General features: G+C 42.9%; 2 protein-coding genes across 8 annotated transcripts in view; one reads left to right on the top strand and one right to left on the bottom strand.

The window, feature by feature from the left end:
• The first annotated feature begins 44 nt into the window (after nt 1-44).
• alox5a (arachidonate 5-lipoxygenase a) lies at nt 45-5695 on the top strand. Its single transcript, XM_056435201.1, has 14 exons — nt 45-511; nt 1305-1503; nt 1604-1685; nt 1771-1893; nt 2261-2367; nt 2459-2631; nt 2724-2870; nt 2943-3146; nt 3223-3309; nt 3516-3694; nt 3886-4007; nt 4384-4484; nt 4717-4887; nt 5373-5695. Exons 1-14 carry the CDS (start codon nt 362-364, stop codon nt 5550-5552), a joined length of 2025 nt encoding a protein of 674 aa, XP_056291176.1. The 5' UTR covers nt 45-361; the 3' UTR covers nt 5553-5695.
• A 2579-nt stretch (nt 5696-8274) lies between these two features.
• Nucleotides 8275-21279, bottom strand: part of marchf8 (membrane-associated ring finger (C3HC4) 8) — a 57131-nt gene continuing 44126 nt past the window's right edge. For 2 of the 7 annotated variants that reach the window (XM_056435202.1, XM_056435204.1), the window contains 6 exons: nt 17705-17784; nt 16403-17332; nt 13125-13305; nt 12122-12257; nt 10636-10650; nt 8275-9305 (listed from right to left, as the gene is read on the bottom strand). In XM_056435202.1, the coding sequence (XP_056291177.1) occupies nt 9001-9305; nt 10636-10650; nt 12122-12257; nt 13125-13305; nt 16403-17332; nt 17705-17784 (1647 nt within the window). In that variant the 3' untranslated portion in view covers nt 8275-9000. The remainder of the gene's footprint in view (nt 9306-10635; nt 10651-12121; nt 12258-13124; nt 13306-16402; nt 17333-17704; nt 17785-21279) is intronic. The other 5 variants (XM_056435205.1, XM_056435207.1, XM_056435206.1 and 2 more) reach the window with 3 other exon arrangements.

The raw sequence follows: 21279 nt of genomic DNA, 5'->3' as shown, positions 1-21279 counted from the left end.
GTTTGCAGACAAAGCCGATGAATTCGATATCAACCCTCTGCCATAAGGCACCTGACACCACATTCATGTCTGCTCAATGGAAATCACTGATAACGTATTGAGGAAGGACAGTCGTATTATATTCAGACCTCATTAACAGTATGAGGGCGGAGGTACATCTCCTGCACCTCCCTCTTCTTCCTGACTACATATTTGAGTTTTGCAAGAGAATTGAGAAGTGCACGTCAGTGAAAGAGAGAATGTTTTGAAGAAGGGGACACTTGCCTTTCCTCACATTTTGAGGCAGACATTTCGTGGGTGGTTGTAGCTTCTCTGCAGATTTCTTCATCTTCAGAGGGTCGGTTGGAGCTGTGGGACCGCCATGCCTTCTTACACAGTGACTGTTTCCACAGGGAGCCAGTGGTTCGCAGGGACGGATGATTATATCTACATCACTTTGGTGGGCACGGAGGGATGCAGCGAGAGAACGCTGCTGGACAAAGCTCTGTACAATGACTTTGAGAGGGGGGCGGTAAGTGATGTTACACTGCTGTAGAGCCGTGTGACAAACACATTTTATTCTTTCATCAAACACATTTTGTTCTTTCATTTCTGATGAATGGCGAGCAACCACTCACAGACGCTGGGGGAGATTGTTAACACGCTGACATGAAAGAGGAAGACGTTACGACAGAGATGTCACTTGAAAACCACCAACTTTTCTTTTGGAGGGGAAACTAACAACTAGTAGAGATACACAAGTCTCAAAAAACTTCTGCTTATCTGAATGTGAAAATATGAGCAGCTTTTAAAAAAACTGGTATTTTAAAATTACTAAAGTGGAGGTCTTTCCACAATGCACAAACATTTATTCTTGACTCAATACACTACAACTATAAGTAAAAAATAAATATAAGTAGTTTATTTGTGTTTCACAATGAAAACATAAAAGATAAAGACAATCTCAATGTAACCAATAAAATAGAGATCAAAATAAATAAAATGAAGCAAAGGTGGTTAAAAGAGGTTCAAGGTGTGACGAGGGATCAAAATAAAAATGTAGCATCAGCTTAGCATTCTTAATACAGTTGAGAAATATATTTAATTGACCGAAATAATGTTTTATTATAATACTAAATCATTTTCACATATTACCTGTGCAATTAATGTTTCTCACAAAAAGCACATGTGCCGTTGATATTTTCTTGTAGTGACACGTGAAATGTATTCTACAACAAAAACTAACAATACACACCCCAATTCACCCTATTTTATATATTTGATATCCTATAAGCTTATTTATTTAGCCGCTGATTAAATTGCAGGTGGACTCTTATGACGTGAGGGTCGGGGAGGACCTCGGGGAGATTTTGTTGGTGAAGATTGAGAAGAAGAAGTACTGGGTGCAGGATGACTGGTACTGCAGTTACATCACAGTCAAGACCCCGTCCGGAGATTACCTGGAGTTCCCTTGCTTCCACTGGCTGGTGGACGACAAGGAAGTGGTGCTGCGAGACGGAAGAGGTACATCAGCTCATTTAGTTTTGTTTGCCTAACAGGCCGCCTGCCCCCTCTCGGGCATCAGAGTCTCTGTCCCATCCCTCATGTCTTGTGTCTGTTGCAGCACATCTGCCTCAGGATGATAAGACGAGCCTGGTCAAGCAGCATCGCCAAAAAGAGCTGGACAAGAGGAGGAAAACCTACAGGCAAGTTCCCTCTGCACATGCAGTGTGTGGCTGTGTGTCACAGAAGGCGGAGGCTGCTTACTCACAACTCCGCTGTCCTCTTCAGGTGGAAGGAGTGGCAGCCAGGCTTCCCGATGAGCATAGATGCTGACAGACACAAGGACTTGCCCCGTGACGTCCAGTTTGACAGTGAGAAGGGAGTGGACTTCATACTGAACTACAGTAAGGCGTACGTGCTCCCTCAAACAGGCCGCTGTAGTAACGCTCTAAAAGGTTTACCAGCTGTCGATACCCCCTCAGGACAAAGCAGAATGAGTCAGTGGAGCTTTAACCCCTGAGATGTTTTTTTAGCTTTCATGATGGCGTGACCAAGTGTTGAGCTCAAGCTATTTTCTATATTCATGATTTCCTGGGAAAACAGAAGGGTCATTGTGTGTTTATTACCATGGACATTTGCATTGAGCTTTCATGCCGGCGTGAGAGCTTGCACATGCACACAATAAGAAAATAAATCCCAAACTTTTTGCATCATGCAGTACTTCTGTAAACATGTCAACTCTTTGAAAATGCTAATCATGATGTTGCTGACTTTCCAGAATAGAGAACCTGTGTATGAACCAGTTCATGCACATGTTCCAGTCCTCCTGGAGTGACTTTGCAGACTTTGAGAGGATCTTTGTGAGAATAAAAAACACAATCTCAGGTCAGCCTCACATATACTATATTATATGATATTTTATAACATGATATGATTTCTTATTTTGTCTTTCTTATATAATATTCATTATATCCAGAGTATGTGATGCAACACTGGAAGGAGGACTTCATGTTCGGGTACCAATTTCTAAACGGCTGCAACCCCATAATGTTCCAAAAGTGCTTCAAACTTCCTGACAAGTTTCCCGTCACTCATAAGATGGTGTCTGTCAGCCTGGAGAGGGAGCTGACTCTGGAGCAGGAAATAGAGGTAAACAATGTCGGTTTCTATGAACCCATTCAGTTATGTCTCACTTCAATTCTCCCGCTGACGTATAATGCCGATCACCGTTCTGGCTCCAGGCAGGTAACATCTACATCGTGGACTACGAGGTGTTGGAAGGCATCAGTCCTAACCGCACAGACCCGTGCACTCTGCAGTACCTGGCAGCTCCGATCTGTCTGCTTTACAAGAACACTCAGAACAAGATCATGCCCATAGCCATACAGGTACAGTGACGCTGAGCATTACATGAGGCGAAACACTTCAGTATAAATCAATTAACCTTTGTGTTTTCCCAGCTTGGGCAGACTCCAGGGAAAGACCAACCGATCTTCCTGCCCACTGATGGTCAGTACGACTGGCTGCTGGCTAAGATCTGGGTCCGCTCCGCCGACTTCCAGTACCACCAGACCATCACACACCTGCTCAGGACTCATCTGATCACAGAGGTGTTTGGTGTTGCCATGTACAGGCAGCTCCCTGCTGTTCACCCTGTGTATAAGGTAACACTCTGGCTGATCAACTGACTGATTGATTCATTTGACTGACTGATTCATGGATGGATGTTCTTTCTCCCAGCTACTTATCCCACACATTCGTTTTACCATGGCTATCAACACCAAGGCCAGAGAGCAGCTCATCTGTGAGTGCGGCATCTTTGACAAGGTCAGAAACAACATACAGGAAAAGAACCACAAAAGGCTTTTTTTTATTTTCCAATAATGAAATGACATGTCAAGTTATACTGTAGACTCAAGTGACTTCTTCTCTTTAAATGGGTCATGGTGCATTCAGTAACAAATTCTCAAAAGCACCATCATTAGCTGCGAGAGGAATGAGAGTGATGCTGTATCTTCTCCATCCTCGTCAAGGCAAACGCAACAGGTGGAGGCGGTCACGTCCAGATGATTCAAAAGGCCACGAAGTCTCTGACTTTCAGGTCTCTGTGCTTCCCGGATATTATCAAGGCCCGCGGTGTGGACGACAAGGAGGAGCTGCCCACCTACTTCTACAGAGATGACGGCTACAGAGTGTGGGAGGCCACCAAAAGGTGATGAACAACTCTTTGGAGGACTTTGTATAGACAGCACTGAAGCATAGTGTGTGTGTTTGAAAGGACAGAAAACAGCCAGAACAACAGATACACAGTGTGGGGACATTTCTCTCTGTGTGTGTGTATGTGTGGTAAAGCATTATTTATTTGACCTATGCCTGACTGCTGTCCTGTTTTCTTTCTGGCAGTTTTGTGTCTGATGTGGTGCATATTTACTACACCAGTGATGAGACGGTGCAGGCAGACGTAGAAATCCAGGCCTTCGTTAAAGATGTGTGCAGCTTCGGTATGCAGGACCTCGATCAATGTGGTTGGTAAACATTATTCTTTCTTTTAGTGTTGAAACAACAATCAAAATACAGCAACTAATCAATATTTTAAGTTTATTTTCATATTTTTATTTTCGGACAAAAGCTGCTCACTTAACCTATTCTATTTAGTATTAGTGTTGGGTTTTCTGGAGAAGACATGTATGTCAGGGAACAGACAGCATTTCAAATTCATAGCTGTTCTGTTTAGATGAATAGTTTCAGGGGGAAGACAGGAAGCCACAGGATGATGGTGTCACTGCTGCAGTGTGGCCAAACCCTCGCTGTGTTTCTCCATTGTCTGCATTGTGCAAGGATATTTCACACAGTGTTCTCGTAGAGACTTAAGGTCACTTTGTAAATCTTATCTGTGCACAGAATTTCCCAAGTTCCTGAAATCACGCGAGGAGCTGACAGAGTATCTGACTGTCATTGTGTTCACTGCTTCGGCCCAGCATGCCGCGGTCAACTTTGGACAGGTGAGTAATAGATCAACATCTGGTGAAATAAATGCTTATCCATCGAATGAGCCCAAACTAGTTTTTGGAGTAAGGAATGTTAACTGGTTTATTATTTAACAATGCATAGTATTTTCTAAATTTATTTGTAATCAATCACAGATGTCAAATACATGGAGTGGAGTAAAGAGCACAATACCTGAGTTATTATTACTGCATTCACATTCTGTATCTTTGTGTACATTTTGTGTAGTATGACTGGTATTCCTGGATCCCCAACGCTCCATCTACCATGAGAAAGCCCCCGCCCAAGGAGAAGGGTCTGGCAAATGTGAACTTGATCATCGAGAGCCTTCCTGATCGCGGACGTTCCAGCTGGCACCTGGGGGCCGTCTGGGCCCTCAGCCAGTACCAGGAGGGAGAGGTATGGAACAGCTTACAGTTGGTTTATTGCGCGATGGAACGTGAGGGTTGGATTAAGGTAGTGGAAAGGGGTTGAGGGATGAGGGGATGTAGGGGAGCAGGAACAAGAAGGGTGAAGGGGGTCGTGGAAAGAAAGTCAGAGAGATGCGATGAGAGACTGCTGGTGTCCAGTGGCTGGAGGGAATGGCGGTGGTGGAGACTCGTGAGTGGGTGCCGTCCCTTCTGAAACCCCTAAAAGATGGCTTCATGAAGAAGAATGCCGGTGGACGTTTCTGTTGTCGTTAGATTGGAGCAGATGTAGGAGAGGTACGCGGAGGAGGACCACTGGCCAAGCATCTTTACAATGTGGTCCAGGATTCCTCGACTTTGAGCGGTGGAGGTGGCGCTGATGGAGTACATTTCCAAGAAGCGCCGCTCTCCTTCAATACGTCCTTCCTTCCTGACAGCACGTCTCCTGAATGACCCGTCTTCCCTCTCTCCTTGCAGCTGTACCTGGGCATGTATCCCAATGAGCACTTCATAGAGAAACCAGTGAAGGCGGCCATGGAGACGTTCAGGAAGCAGCTGGCAGAGATATGCAGCTCCATCAAGAAGAGGAACGACAAAAAGAAGCTGCCTTACTTCAACATGTCCCCCGACCAAATTCCAAACAGTGTTGCTGTTTGAGGAATAAAATCATGAGTCAGCAAAATGTTTTGCCAAAAGCACATTGAAGTTCTGCCGCTATCACCGACTCTGTCACCCGAGTGCCTTACTGTGATACTCCTGTATATGAAAATGTGCTGATAATACAAAAAGCCTCAACTTTACTTTTTTATTTTTGTCTCATCCATCTTCAGTAGTGTGAAACAGAAGACGTTAAACTGCTTCACATCTGATAATACTGAAATATTAACCTCTTTATACATTGTGTAACAGTGCCACTAACAAATCCTGTTCCCAAAATAAAAAATACATGGCTTGCATTGAAAGACACAAAGCGTTAAAAGTAACATTTTTATTTGGTTCTTTTTAATTCTACATACTTTGTTCAAAAATGGGAAATTAAACTGAAAATACATCAATGTTTATTTAAAAAACATAAGTACGTTTACAATTTTTTACAGTTACTATTCCAAATTAAATTCACAGACAAACTTGTGGAATGATATCATAAGACAGGGGAACAGTCATATGTTCAAGTCCAGTCAGTAGTAAACAAATGTAGCTTTATGCAAGTTACACTATTCCCAGACATGATCAAACGTGACAGGGTCAAGACAAAGTAATTGGATTATAAAACGGGGAAATCAATTAATGACTAGAGACACTGAGAAAGAAAAAGCTGCTGTGAGGGGAAAGCGTCCCAACGTGGCCTCAAATCTTCTGTCTAAGACTTCATAAAAGGAGCCAGCTCCTGTGAGTAGAAAGCAAAACAAATAATCACAATCTACTGTCCATCTTTTATCTTCAATCTCATGGAAACTACGTCTAATTATTCAATGTTGTTTATTTGACAAATATGACATGCTTAAATGTAATTCTGAGGTTAAATGTCTATACATTTAGCACATAATTCATCAAGCATTTTAAAAAGCAAGACAGTAGCGCAGATATTCACAATCAAGATTTTTACAACTCTAATATCTGAACTGAAAACAAAAGAATAAAGTGATGTTCAGGTATTCATGCCTGGGAAAACGAGTGTAAGTTGCATACAATTACTAATGAAAGTGTTTTTGTTTTTAAATGAACAAATTGTACTCGTTTTCTTTTTAAAATAAATACAACACAAAATGAAGAAATAATCATTTGATACCCAGAGGACAGCCTGGACATTAAACACCATTACATAACTATAGAATAGAATATCAACAAAAGGGTAATTGCACTTTTTATCCATCTATTTGCACTGAGCTTCTCATTACTAGGTCTTAATCCAACACACATAAAAATCCCTCAGCTCATATTATGTATTACAATTATATTAGACTCCAGATCTCAAGTCACCGTGGGGCATATACACAAGTACAGTATGAATTGTTGCAAAAACCAAAGCACGGATTTGAGTTTTTGCTGCTGCTGAGCAGTAATTGTCACACATGTTGTTTGACCATCGTTGTTCACAGACAGTACACTGGTTTCAAAGACTGTTTTGTGTGTGTGTGTGTGTGTGTGTGTGTGTGTGTTTTGCTGGAATGGCTGTGAGGCTCAACATGAGCCTGGCATCACTGTGCTCCCACATACACAAAGCACTTACAATGACTGTAAGCCCCCAAACAGATGGCCCTGAGAAATCAACTGCTGCCTACAACCGACTGCACCTTCGGCTTCTCGCCAGCAGGCGGCTCTCCAGCGAGCGCGACGACTCAAACTGCATCTGTCACAGGCAGCAAATGTATGCATGTTCATGAATGCAACAAGCTAAATTGTTGCATCCATACAAAAATCGTCTTGAATGCTGAAATAATGCGGTGACAGTATTTAAGTTGTGCTTTCTTTTAGAAATTAAATAAAGGTTTGGGGGCAATTTGTCTCTCACTTGTGGCCAGATGTGAGAAGAAGTTAACGCTCCATCCAACGGGAGGCAACATTCTGGTAGTCTTGTGATTAGATATTAAAATAGACACTATCAGGTGATAAGAGTCTGGCAAAAAGAGGAGAGAAACTTTCGCTGAAACGGAGACTTCTGCTCCTCTGAAACGCTCGATAATAACCAGATCTTTCACCTTATACTCTGAAGCCTGTCAACATAACTGAAGGAATGGATTGTAATTAATTGTGTGGGTCCTGCGGAGCAGAAATCAAGTCAGCAGTCAAATTCAAATACAGTTACAGCCTGCTTTTTAATCAAAACTATCCATTTGGGATCAATCAATGCACAGCCTGACCGATGGGACAGACTGGAAATAGGCGGCTGTGAATTCCCGAGGGCGTATCCCGTGACTAATCAAACAAATCAGCATATTAAAAACTGCACATGGAATATCACACCGTAAATACTGTGTCATTCGCATGATAGAAAAACAGGAGCGGTGCCGTTTAAGCCCAAAGGCTCTCGCAATGTTCAACACATGGACATCATCACGCATTTTCCTGTAACAAGTAAAAAAATCGTGCTTTTCTTTTTTATATATTTTTTGTTTAGTTTAGTTTTATTTCGTTTTTTAAAGTTTACATTCTCAAAGCCTTCAGAAAGTTCATGTTGGGGTACAGAAGTCATCTGGCTGGAATTTCCATGATCTGCATTAGAGCTTTGAGTCTGATGTCATGTTCACAAGTTATTTTTTTCTATTTTGAATAATGCACTCAGATGTTTCTTTCAGCATAATTCCATTTCTTTAACACCCATTCCCTTTTTTGTCATCCACAGGAGGCTTAATATATGTGTCTATGAAGAAAAGTCAAATAAAACTGGAACTTTTAATTTGAATGTGCTCTCCTGCATGTACAACATATACAGTAAGACTTAATTCATGTTAAAGAAAACACAAGGGCAAGAGGGAGGGAAGGGATTTGTGGCGGGAACTAAAAAACAAAAGTGCTTCAATGCATGTCCAGATTATGGTCTGGTCGGATCCAGACCAGCTCAGGGTTGACAGACCACAGCAAAAGAGATGGCAGTAGCTGGAATGTTCCAGAGATCCGATGGGTGGCGCTACATACTGATCCCGAAACTCACAGGAGGTAAAAACAAACAAATCTAACAAACCCACAAGCGAAGAAACCACGCATCAGAAATATGTCGACCTCCTGGGCTATTTGTGAGTCCATTTGTCTCAGTCCTGCTCTCCCAGAGGTGTACAAACAAGTGTGGGTGTGTGTGTGTATAAAGTGTTATGCTCCAGGCCTCTTATTGAAGTCAGAAAAAAATGGTCCTAGGAAAGGAGCGAGGTGTGGATTCAGGGTGCAGGTGGAGGAATAAGGTATAAGGTAGGAGGAATGTGGATAGAAGAAGGTAGTCATTGTCTGTCGGTCTCTGTGGACGAATGTTAAGGGAATATAAGACGTCCAGAGGAGGACAGTGGGTCAGTCTGGGATCAGAGGAAGGCCATTTCCACAATGGCTGCTCTTCACTGTGGGCTTGTCTGTGTGTAAAGTATGAGTAAGACGACTAATGGCATGGGCTGAGTGGTCAGACATGGAGCACCTCCATACTGTAGTCCTCTGTCTCTGTGTACTGGGAGGAGTTTGTGTCCGACAGGGTTGGCACCAGAGCTTCCTTGTTCTCCAGACTCGGCTCCATGAGGGGCGGCTTCTCCAGTACCAGCTTTTTACACGTGTCTGGCCGGTTCTGGACGTATATGACCCGGTTGTATGCCTTGAGTCTCCTCCATAGATGAATGTAGACTTTACACTGGACGTACATGAACACCAGCCCTCCCGTAAAGCCGATGGCCACCACCACCAGTTTGGTCCAGAACGGCCATTCCAGGAGTCCTGAGGACCAGAGAGCAGACAAACAAGAAACTGGTTTGCATTTGTTTTGCATCATTTCTTTTCTGGTCCATGTTTGACTGGTGCATGTTACGAAATAACTGCATTTCATCATCACTATTGCATGAATGTGATGTTTCCTGATCACTCAGATATTTAATTCACTGAATTAGATACTATCTCTCAATTGATTTGTAGAAAATTAATCACATCAATTGCATATATTCACCATGTGACACAACATGTAATTGTCGCCGACTACTTTTAAGAACAGTCAGCCAGTACAGCTAAATAAAAATAACATAAATAAATATTCATTGTGTATCTATCCCATGCAGGTTTTACGTCTGCAAACCTTAAGGCAACATGTATAAAAACCGATAGGTGCTCCCTGGTGGCCCTTCACGTCCTGTCATCTCTCCAATGTTTCTGTCCATTTAAGGCATCAAATGCCCCCAAAAACTAATATATATAACAAAAAGAATGATTGCTTGAAAAGAACACATGAACACCACTAAACCAAGACAACATTACAGCAGGCTTTACAAATGGGGATTTTTCGTAAATTTGCGAAACTGTGCCAAAACATGTTCATGCCTCCTGAGGCAGCATCATTTCTGCAAATTGCAAAACCCATAAAACATAAAGCTCCAAGTAAGAGGTCAAATATATTTAAATTATGGGAAGTGTCACTATTTTTAACAAGCTGCAGCACAAAGACATAAAAAGGATCTTTAAAAAACAAACAAAGTTGAGAACAATAGTCTTTTAAAAATGCACAGCTGTTGGCTTCAATATTTGAGGTAGTTTGAGATATTAAAAGGAAAAGAATTTCCACAATTGAATGACTAAATCCTATCCTTGATGATAGAATAATTATACGGCATGAAATACAAAAATGCTTCATATAGTGGGAAGAATACCAATTCAAACCAAGTGAACATAGTATAACCGGTCAGGTATTAACTATGCTTATATAATTTTATGAGGAGAGCTTAACGTGTTATTTGTTGTGTGAGAATAGGTCAGTGAGTTTTCTTTTAATTAAGTCACAGAGTATAACACAGAACATAAATCCCTGCATGTTCCTCGACTCAGTGTCTGTCTGCATTCATTAGTTTGGAACATTCAGCGAAGTGGTGTGAATATATATTCGGCTTTAAGGGTAAGGAAGCATTATTTTTATCCTGAAATCAAGGCAGACAAGGGAAGGAAAGGGAAGGAAAAGGGAAGGAAAAGGGAAGGAAAGTGCAGTTGGAAAAGAACCACACAGCTGAAAGCTGACGGGAAAAACACAATTTGAAAGCCAAAGGGCCAAAGTTGAAATTTTTACCTGGGATTCTTCCGGCTGCATGCGTAAAGAAAGTGTAAGTATCACGTTTCACCAAAGACACACAAACAGATTGAGAGAAATGCGCAGAAATTCAAGTAAAGTATTACAGTTAGATGTCACTCATCATGCAGTCATAAACATTAACGCCTTTTCACAAATGAAAATAGACAATGGAAAACATTTCAAGGCATATTAGATCTTATGAATCTTTGCAAGCAAATTGAGAGACAAACATAACCGTGTCTCTGCGCGACTTAGCAGAGGACAGACTGGACTGGTGGTAAGCTATTTGGCATCACCATGGTGATCGAACCCGACAGCCCATTGGGACTCGAACAAATCTGAATCATCAGGTCGAGCTTAACAGGCACAGCCTGCCCTTCCATCTGCACGCCGTCTCAGAAGCAACAAATATGCCAAAGAGGAGTGAGCGGCAGCAGACATGATGCCAGCGGATGATCCAACAGCTCATCATTAAAGCAGCCGCCTCCATTTTTAGCCTCGATAACGAGAGCGCCGCGCTCCGTCAATCAATCTATCTGTGCCTCAGTGCTGCCGACCACTTTGGTAGAGATGGAAATAAGGAGCAGCCGGTTTTCCTCTTACTTTAAAGGTTTGAAAATACGAGAACGCTCTACTGACCATTGGCTTAAACCATCTACAGTCAGCAGCCGGTCGGTTCACTATCTGACATGTTATATCCCATTTGTTCAATCAGGCACACCCGTCCAAAGTAACACTTTGTTACCTTTAGACAGCCAGCCGAGCGGTTTCCAGTCTTTATCCGAACTAAAGATTAGCTTTAAATAGCTTCAAATATAGTATAAATATACTAGAGTGGTGTCAATCTTCTCATATAACTCTTGGCACAAAGATATAGAAACAGCAACACACACTTCAAATTATTTGTATCGTTGTGAGGGCCTTTTGTTGACGAGACTAATCACTGAAGCGACTTTCAACTCGTAATTCTAATTCACATCGCACAAAACCTGACTTAACTGCCTTGAAGAAGTTATCGATGAACCAAAACCACCTCAGTCTGAAAGTCACCATCTCAAATTGGATCTCATAATGATGGCTGTAAATATCTACTTTTAAAATCTCTTTTTTCTTTATCTCTGAACTTTTATGGACTGCAGGTCTGGAATCAAAGCGAACTGAATTTAAGTGAAATTCCAAAATACAAACGGACAGAAAAGAATCTCTGAAAGAATCTCAGCACACTCGTCTACACGTCTGTTCGGGCCTTTGAAGCCCACGGCGCTTCTGCAAGTGAATTACGCCAACATATGTTCCAGTCTGAGAGAATATTTCACCCTATTCAATACACACAGTGCTGAAATAACACTAGTCATGCAGGTGCGTCATTAAATACTATACATGGATAACTTGGAGACATTCTGGAATGGACGACATCGAACACAGACAACAACAACAACAACGTTACGTCAATGTTTGTGTGTGCGTCCCAGTCTGTGCTGACCTTGTTTGATTTCCTCCGCTGTTCTGTCGATGAGGACGTAGAGCGACCAAACCACGCAGGTGATGGCGATGACATGGAAGGTGACCGAACACATGATCTTCCTTCTTTCGCTCGCCGTCATCTGTAGCTTCTCCCACTGCGACAGAGAGCGGGAAGAGGACAAAAGAAGGACATTTGAGGAGATCAACTAGACATTCACACGCAGAGACAGGAGCGTTCCAACACACACTCGACACTCCAAGCAAGACAACTGCTGGCTCTCCGTTCTGGAGCAGCTCAGAGTGAGCGACATATTTGACGGAGAACGTTTAGCTTCTGTGATCCAGATCCTACGCAACAAAAAGTTTCTTTGCACAGCAGATATAACGGGGACGAGAAGTGCCCAGCTCACAGAGGCCAGAGACCGTGTCCGTCATTTGCTTCACAATCATCCCCATTATCGGCACCTGAGCCCGACGGTACAAGGAAAGCTCAACATACAATGCCAGCACCATCGGATCAGTTCTGTAAATAAGCTGCATCGCCTCTCAACATCTAACATGCATTCCTCTGGTGGCAGGGTCACTTTGAAGAGAAGCAGGGTGACAGGAAACCAAGCTTCTGTTAATCAAGACTTTATACAGAGACCGACATCCTCATCTCTTCTTTGAACAACTTCAATATTCAGCAGTGGCATTCAGAAGCCATTAACAGCTGAGCATTTCTTCAAGGCCCTTTGTGCAGCTAATGAAGGGTGAAGTCGTTTTAATTAGTGTCCTGCTATCTCCAGGCCACAGCGATTGATAAGAGCCTTTAATGGGAGTGTACCATCTCTGCCTCCTTCTGCCCAACAAGTTCCACTTATTAAGACAGTTGAAACAATTGGTGTCATGTTATCCGTGTGACAGATTGGAGGCAGCTTTTGGCATTTTCTGCTTCACATCGGAGGAGTGACATGAGCCAAGTTGGGACACTTGGTGCAGCAAAGACAAATATGCACACGCACACACAAACTATGTCTTACCTTGCGCAGCGGTTTGAGCTTGGTCTCCATGATGAACTCATATTTACAGAGCTCACAGCAGCGAGTGTCAGAGCTCTTGATCCACTGCTGCAGACAGGCCTGGTGGACAAAGCGCAGGCTTCCCGTGCAGTGGCATGGTGTGATCAGAGGACTCTCTTCATCCCCTTCACAGTGACAAATCCTACAGGAGCCAAAGAAAATAGTCAACACGAAGCTAGGAGGCAGCTGCAATAGGAAAGAGAGGAGGAGATCAAAAAGAGAAAGGTTGGCAGGCAAAGCTGACATTTACTCCAGGAAACGTGACTTTTGAAAGATATGTCAGCAGACTTGTAAGCATTCTCTAGTAGTAATATGACAAGATGTTCAAAATACAAATTTATGCCACACTTGCCATTAGGACAGGTGGGAACATTGTTTCACAAACATTGAGATGCTGAACGCAGAAGACAAGACATGTCCCACACGAATAACCTCAATCAAGTCCAACTCATTTGATTCAAAGCACTTCATTTGCAAATCAAAATGAAATTTTTTGAAAATAACCTCCTGTGTTCTTGCGACGTCGCAGCACAACATAGATAAAAAACAATTTCAATCTCAGATACTCTGCAGTCGTAGCAGCAGCAATCTTAAGTCTCAGTGTTGCCTTTAATGACCCGTTTTTATAAACGGCTTATACATGGGATATTATTCACTAATGAATATATCAAAGTGGGTATTGTAATAGTATTTATTCACAGTCAATGTTTAGGTTCCTTTGATCAAGTTTGCATTTGTACTACAACCACCACTACTATTTTATAATATACATCTGACACACACTAGATAGACAGATCGAAAAATAGATAGATAGAAAAATAGATATATAGTTAAAGTAGTTTCACTTTTTTGGTCAATGACTCCATTTAAAGTTTATTTGAGACAGGGTTCGAAAGCTATTGAATGCCTGTGCTAATGTTGCAGTGGGTTGGTGTTTTAGTTTTTGGTGATTAACTCAGTAGAGACTACAGTACCAACCCCTGACAGACCCCGCAACAAAAAACAATCACATTTTTATACCAGACCAAAGCAACCCTGGCTCCTCCAAGTTCACATATGGGACACTGACAGGTCGGAGGGCAGAAGCCAGTAGTCACCCACGTTAAGGAGGCCAGGTGCAGTCTGCCAAAGCAGTGACTTTAAGTTTGTTGCAGGACCAAAATGAATGTCTGGAGGGTTGTTTGAGGAACCTATTACCTCCTCAAATCAAGCCAATATCATAAAGTACACACAAATTGCAGGAAGCACAAACTAAAGTCATCAAGACCTCAGGAGCTAATGTCAGGACATTGCCTCGAGGGAAAAGCTGCGGTTGCCTCTTCCAACACAACACAACCACAACAAGCTGCACAAAGGAAGGCACACGCAGTTATTTAAACCGTAACTCCAAGTCTCCCTCATGAGATGCCGGAAGCAAAAGTACCACAGGCTGAGGGGGAAACCAGCTTGGCAGCTTTGGTGAGATATTCACTTTCTTCCTGTTCACTTTGGTCTGTTTCCTCATACTTCATCATCCTATCTTTGCACTCCTCCCTACCGCAATGTGTTGCATTAAGATCCCTTCCCTACAGCTATTCATTGCTCTGCCTTGGACCTGAAACAATTATTCATTTATTTTCAAATGAATCTTCTGACACCATGTGTCTATATTTTTGCATTTCTGCTCAACATATTTTAATGGGGGAGGAGGTGCACCGTGCAGGGCAGAGTGTGACATCTGAGGCGTTTTGTCCTCTCCTGTTCTCAGACTGTTTTCAGTCTGAATGGTTGAAGCTTTACTGTACACCCTGCCAGAGACACGCTGATCAGAGAACAACACATTTCAATTAAAGGCAGCTCCACTGGAAGCCATTTCCATTTGGGCTCCTTTCCCCTCTCCGCACGTCTCAATAAAGTTACTGGTCTCCATTTCTGTGGCCACGCTCGTCTTAAAAGAAAATATAAAATGTGCTCACAAACTAGCTTTAGGAGAAGGTTTAAGGAATAACATAGACGCTAGGGTTTTTATTCTAAGAGGCAAAAGCTTAAAAGGTGCTCTGGATATTTTGAATACCAGCAGCTCTATGGAACCATGTGTTGGTCTGTTGGTGTCTGGCGCTCTACCACGAGGACCACAGAGGACGATCAGGCAAATGAGCAGAGCGTGCCAGCCGTAAAAACACCAATAACAAGGTGAAAGGGAAGTGAAAGCTAAGAAACATAAGCCTGACCACAATAATTATAATTTACCTCAAAAGGTTGGCCATGTTTATCAAATGGCAGAGGGGTGAAATGACTCCAGGTTAATGCCTTTCTGCTGATTAAGCGATGTGGCAGTAAAAGGCAGGTAAAAAGACAACTACAAGGCCTAAATAAGCAATGCAGGACTTTTCAATAATTACAGTAAGCAGCGTCTGAAATATATAAGAGTTGGAAATGCAGGGCTCAAATTTAATTTCTTGGCGACTTTGTAACATCTACCGTGAACCAGCTTGATCTGTAGGGGCCAGGCAGTCATGACCTGGTCTGGAATGAAATATTACTCACAATCTGTCCTTCCTGACACAGATTGGCTCGACTCATCAGATTACACACAGACTGCCATGTGAGAAAGATGACAGCCCTGTTGACCCAATCAAACAGACGCTGGTTCAAAGTCTATTATTGTGCCTCGTCTGCTTATGTTACACGAACACACACTTAATTTACAAACACAACATATATACCTGAGCGCTGCCCTTCTATCCTTTCCTTAACATTGCCCCCTATAGTGCTGCCTCTACTGCAAAAGATTAAAGTTTACAGACAAAATCAAATCACCAATTTTTGCAGCCTAAGACGTGTTAATGCTCCATCGATCTAGTAACACTGACAAATTACATTTTTTAAACGCAGCTCGACAGCGCCGCAAAAAACATGGCACAGCCTTGAGGTAACCTTGAAGTGATATGAAATGGTATGAAAACAAAGAATGTTATATTTCTATTCTAGGGGTTGGATCAGTCTAGCGTTGCAGTGTGTGTAGACTAAAGCATCTCTCTATGCGTCAGGTTCTCCCGATTAACAGCTTGAATCCGAGCTTTGGTTTTGAGGACAAATGATTCTCAGGCGTAAGATATTTGCTATAGGTAGTGTCACTACAGGATGAGAAGCTCCCACTACTCCACAGGGCCCTGGGGTTCACTGCCACTCACGGCACAGGGATGGTCTAAGTCACCGGAAGGGTGAGTGTGGATTACACCATCCAGATAGTCATCCACCTGCACCAGTCTTCAGATAGTGAACAGGGTGACAGTGGCTCCGTTTTCTCTGACAAAGGTGATGGGCAGCAGTCCAGGTCGACGTCCTCATCCATAAAGCACAGAGGGGCTAAAAGAGCATCACTCCCAGCTACGGTGACTGTTTTTGGGGTGGCCAGCTGGCCCGTTCTCCTTGGACCTGTACTGAGTCGGTCCTCCTCGAACACGTCGTCATCTCCCAGTAGATCCTCGGCATGGAACCCTGACTCACTGCCTTCCAGCAGGACGCTAGAGGACTTGGGGATGTGCAGGTGGGAGTCATAGTTGCCCAGCTCAGAACATTGCAGGCGGGCCGAGGTAGAGGACCGAGAGAAGGGGAGGAGGAGACGGAGGAAGCTGACGCTGGGAGAGTGATGAGGATGCAGGAGGGTGTTGGGAAGAGGAGGAGGGGCGATGATAGCAGGGGCAGATGGGAGAGCATTAGCGGGAGGGATGCCCAACATGCATTTGTTGGTGAAGGCAGGGACGAGGTGGGGGTAGGAGCATGTTGATAAGGTCAGATTTGTGATCTGGTGTGTGGGTGCTGCAGCCAGCTTGCCGTTGAGTGTGCGCGTCCTTCGACCCGAGCCGGTTGACTGAGAGGGCTCGGGCTTCAGATCCAGCTCTCCCTCGGAGCAGGTGCGGTCTATGAAGTGCAGACCCCGACAAACACTGTCCACGCGTTGGCCCACGTCGTTTAGAGACACAGAAAACCTGAGCGCTCCGCTGGGGTGGAGGTTGACGGGGGAGGGGCGCAGCAAGGAGAGCCAGTCTCGTTGTTTGGCGTGCGTCGAGGCCGGGAGGGCGTCTGTGCAGAGGGTGGTGACTGAAAGACCTCCCGAACCGTGACATGTTTTACAGTTGGAATTCAACAGAACCACTGCAGTCTCCTTCTGATAGCCCTGAACCTGACTGCTGGTGTGTCAGTGTGTGTGCATGTGTTTATGAAAGAGAAATGTGGGTGAAGACAGTGATACGGGACAGCGGGAGAAGGAATGAGGAGAGAAAAAAAGAAGAGAAAATGGAAAACAATATCATGCATTTGAAAATGAAAAAAATGAAAAAAGGAGAAAACGGTTTTGGAAAATACCAAACAATGGTTGACACATGTTGCTATACAAATCTAAGCTTACAGCAAGTATCACGCAACCAAGGCTACTTTACGCAGGGACAGTGTATTGCTCAAGGGTAAACTCTGCCCACCGATCAGCAGTAAAAGACAATAAAGCAGATGCAATCGACTGTCCTCAGCGGTTCATATCAGTGAAATGAAGTGTTCTTTACCTGCAGATGTCTTGGCTGGAAGGAGAAACTGATGTCCTGGAGAAACTGCATGGAGCGTTGACTGAAGTCGGGCTCCCCGCCTGAGGAACAAAACAAAAGATAAGACTATAACTCGTGTATTATTTAACAGACAGCATCATATCATATTCCGTGTGTTGCCAGGAAAGGTCCCGTGTGCGGTGAGAATAATCAGTGCCTGAATATGATTTTTACAGAAAGAGTAAATGCATTTCACACACACCGATAAACTGGATGATAAAAAAGAAAAAAGACGCCATACTGGCAGCAAATCTGTCCGATTAAAGTTGTGCCAGGCAAAATCTTTCTCAGTGTGTCACAGAGCAGGTGAAACACCAGGCGGCCACGGAGAGAAGCGCTCAGGAGACAGACCGCGAGACACAGGGACCGTTATGAGGAATGAGGCGCCGAGAGAGGCCCAGCTGGAGGGCGTGAGGCCGTAGACACGCTCGGCCTCTGCAGAGAATCGAGAACAGATGCACCAGCCGTTACTAGGACGATACCTTCAGCATTATCGGTTGTGGCCTTCACTAATATCCATATTACACAATTGGGATGATGATAACTTAATATGGTTTGACGACTATGGGTCAGTGGGTAGCAGGTCCGTCTTTCAATCAGGGGGTTTGAGGTACAATCCCCGCCCTAGTCGATGTGTCCTTGAGCAAGACACTTAACCCTGACTTGCTCCCTGTAGCTGCGTCTACGGTGAATGAATGTAACAGGATTGGAAGTCGCTTTGGATAAAAGCGTCAGCTAAATGACATGTGATGTAATGTAATGTAATATTTGATTAGTTTCAACTTGGGCTGTTGCTAAGTTGTTGGGCTTTATATGTAATGAATGTATTTTTAACAATAGCAAACACACACCACATCATTCTTGCCCTTTTTTTTTTTTTACAGCCAAGGCTACAACAGCTGACGGCCAAGCTTTTTAAAAATTCAACTCCCAAAGCGAACTACTCATTTAACAATGTGTCCAAAGTGTGACCGCATACATATTAGGTGGGAGGGACGTTACACAAAGGGATCAGTGTTTGGGTTGCTAACATAAAGATACGGGGGGCCTGGTCATTTCAATAAGAAACTAATTACCTATTGATTTATTTTCTAACTTAGGACATTTATGGCTCATGGCCTGAGACCAATCAATACAAAATTCAATATCCAGCTCTGCCCTTTGGTCTGGTTTTCTGAACAGCACAGCTTCTCTTTTCACAAACACGCCGCCTCTTCCTTTTCTATGGTTCTTCTTTTATAGTTAATCCCAGGTTAATCATTAATGTTGTCATTGCGAGTCGGCCGATACATAACTAATTCCGTCTCTGACCAGACATAGTGGGATGATAACAGAGTCAAGATATAATTGTTTTAATTAACTTCCTGACTGTATGACTCATCAGACATCTGCTCCGTCATAACCTCTCTCATGACGAGGACCTTTGATGAGCAAATGAATGCCAGCATTTAATGGAGAACCAAAACACTGCAGCCACTGATATCTCAACTACTGATGAACAACGGTGTCAAGTAGCCCCATTAAAAAAACAAACATTATATATATATATATATATACATACACACTTAAATTTATTCACTCTATTTGTGTTTTGTTATGTTCTTTGACTCTTATAGATTCTAATTGGACATAATCCAGCCTCAAAACATACTGTAATGAATCCTTGTTTATTATGCTTGGAAACAATCTCTCAAGACATTATCATAACTACTAATTGAACCTCTCCTTAAACACTCCCACTCTCCACCTACACTTCATCAATACATAAATCATCCTCTTTTCCACTTGTTGCAGCTTTTCCTCTTCCAATTCTTATTTCTCCAATATTATCACATATGCCATGACCTCAGCCTTCATTCTTCTTTTAACATCTCCATCTTGAGAGAACTCTAGCCTCTCATTTTCTCACCACAGGGGAACATTTGAAGTCCCATGTTTCTCTGTTAAAGTGCTTCATAGAATTCTGTAATATCTGTAGAGCTGCCACGATCAGTTGAAAAGCCGACAAGTCATTCAACAGAAAAATCACTATTTAGCAAAGAAGTTTTTTAAAGCAACATTTCAAGCAAATAATGCATAACCTTTTCTCGTTCCAGCTTCCCCAATGTGGGATGACGGCCCTAAATAGCTGACAACCAGCTGTTTAGCCGACTACCAACAGCCCACGGAGCAGTGGGCGGCTACTTTGTGTCTTTATGAGGACTAATAGTTTAATGCCTTCCCAAACAGTGGCGGAGGCGTGCAGCTCCCTGGCACTGTGCTAAAGAGAGAAACAGCTCAGCCTCCTGACCTCGCCGAGTGGTAAATCTACTCCTGCCAACTCACCGGGCAATCCTCAGGCTGCGAAGGCTTTCAGAGCAGCTTTCGACACTGACCATTCCTTGATTTAACCAAAATGCAGATTATTTGCACTCAACTACACATTTCTTCCACTAAACTTCAGACACGAACAGCTTGATGAAAGAAGGAATGAAACCTTCTGACTACATGAATCAAGGAAAAAACAAATATACAGCGGGTGAGAGATTTTGGCTTTGGATACACGTATACATTCAGAGCTATACTATACACCTTAATTCCCCCACAGTGACAAGCTCACTGATAAAGGCAATATCATCTTTATAAAAGAATGTATCCTCCGGCTAAATGCTGCAGCGTGTGTCATTGTCATTATTGCTCTGTTCTGGTGCGCCTCATGGCCAGTATTCCAGCGAGTGTTGGAAGGTACTGGAGAGTGGATATTTTTTCTATAAAGCGGTTTGATTAAAGAAAACACCAACAGCTCAGTGACTTTTTACACACACAAAAAGACCACAAGTATCCTGCTAGGTTAGTATAAAACTAGAGGAGGTGCTTTGACAGAATGAACAGATTTTTTTTTAATGCTTGAGCTCTCACATACAAATCCTCTCGACTGCATTGTCGTGCCAAGCTGGAGATGTTATGAAATATTCCTCTCAGGCTAATGCTGTGGTTATTTATGTAGAGAGATATCTTTTTAAGTAGGTCAACGATTAGATACAAGCACATTCATTTTTGATTTGATCCGACATGAGCTAGTGATTCAGTGTGAATGTGTGCCGTGTGAAGCAGCGCGGAGGTTGTTTTGGTGTCTTTATGTTGAGTCTGGCTGCAGCTCATGTGAAAATGAATGAAAACAAACACGTGTCAATCAATATCAGCCATTAAACGCTCATCAGCAGTGTCACATGAGTGAAGTAACTCATGGTCTTACGACTACGAGTTGTATATTTCACCGTGGTTATCTTCAATTTCTTTAAGCTTTGTAACATAAATTAACGTGACCATCTTCTCATATTGTTTCAGTAGAAAATACAACGTTTGAGTCACTGCCGGAAATATGAAAATCTCCCATATCATCCCGCCAATACTGAAGACTGGGAAAAGTGTATATATGCATACATTATGCTATCTGATCATATTCTTATTAAAGCATCTATAACAGCCAGCTTAAGTTGAGGACAATAAATGGCAAGAGGACTTATTATATTTCCTTGCTCAGTGATCCAATCTGG

Source organism: Pseudoliparis swirei, chromosome 17 (assembly GCF_029220125.1).
Source record: "Pseudoliparis swirei isolate HS2019 ecotype Mariana Trench chromosome 17, NWPU_hadal_v1, whole genome shotgun sequence".
NCBI lineage: Eukaryota > Metazoa > Chordata > Actinopteri > Perciformes > Liparidae > Pseudoliparis > Pseudoliparis swirei.
This window is presented reverse-complemented; position numbering and strand designations above follow the sequence as displayed.

Bases quoted from the DNA above. Each gene is read 5' to 3' on its own strand.
- alox5a (XM_056435201.1), top strand. From the start codon at position 362: ATGCCTTCTTACACAGTGACTGTTTCCACAGGGAGCCAGTGGTTCGCA. The intron at 1,686-1,770 runs GCAAGTTCCCTC...TGTCCTCTTCAG, and splicing joins AAGAGGAGGAAAACCTACAG to GTGGAAGGAGTGGCAGCCAG. The intron at 4,888-5,372 runs GTATGGAACAGC...CTCTCCTTGCAG, and splicing joins GCCAGTACCAGGAGGGAGAG to CTGTACCTGGGCATGTATCC.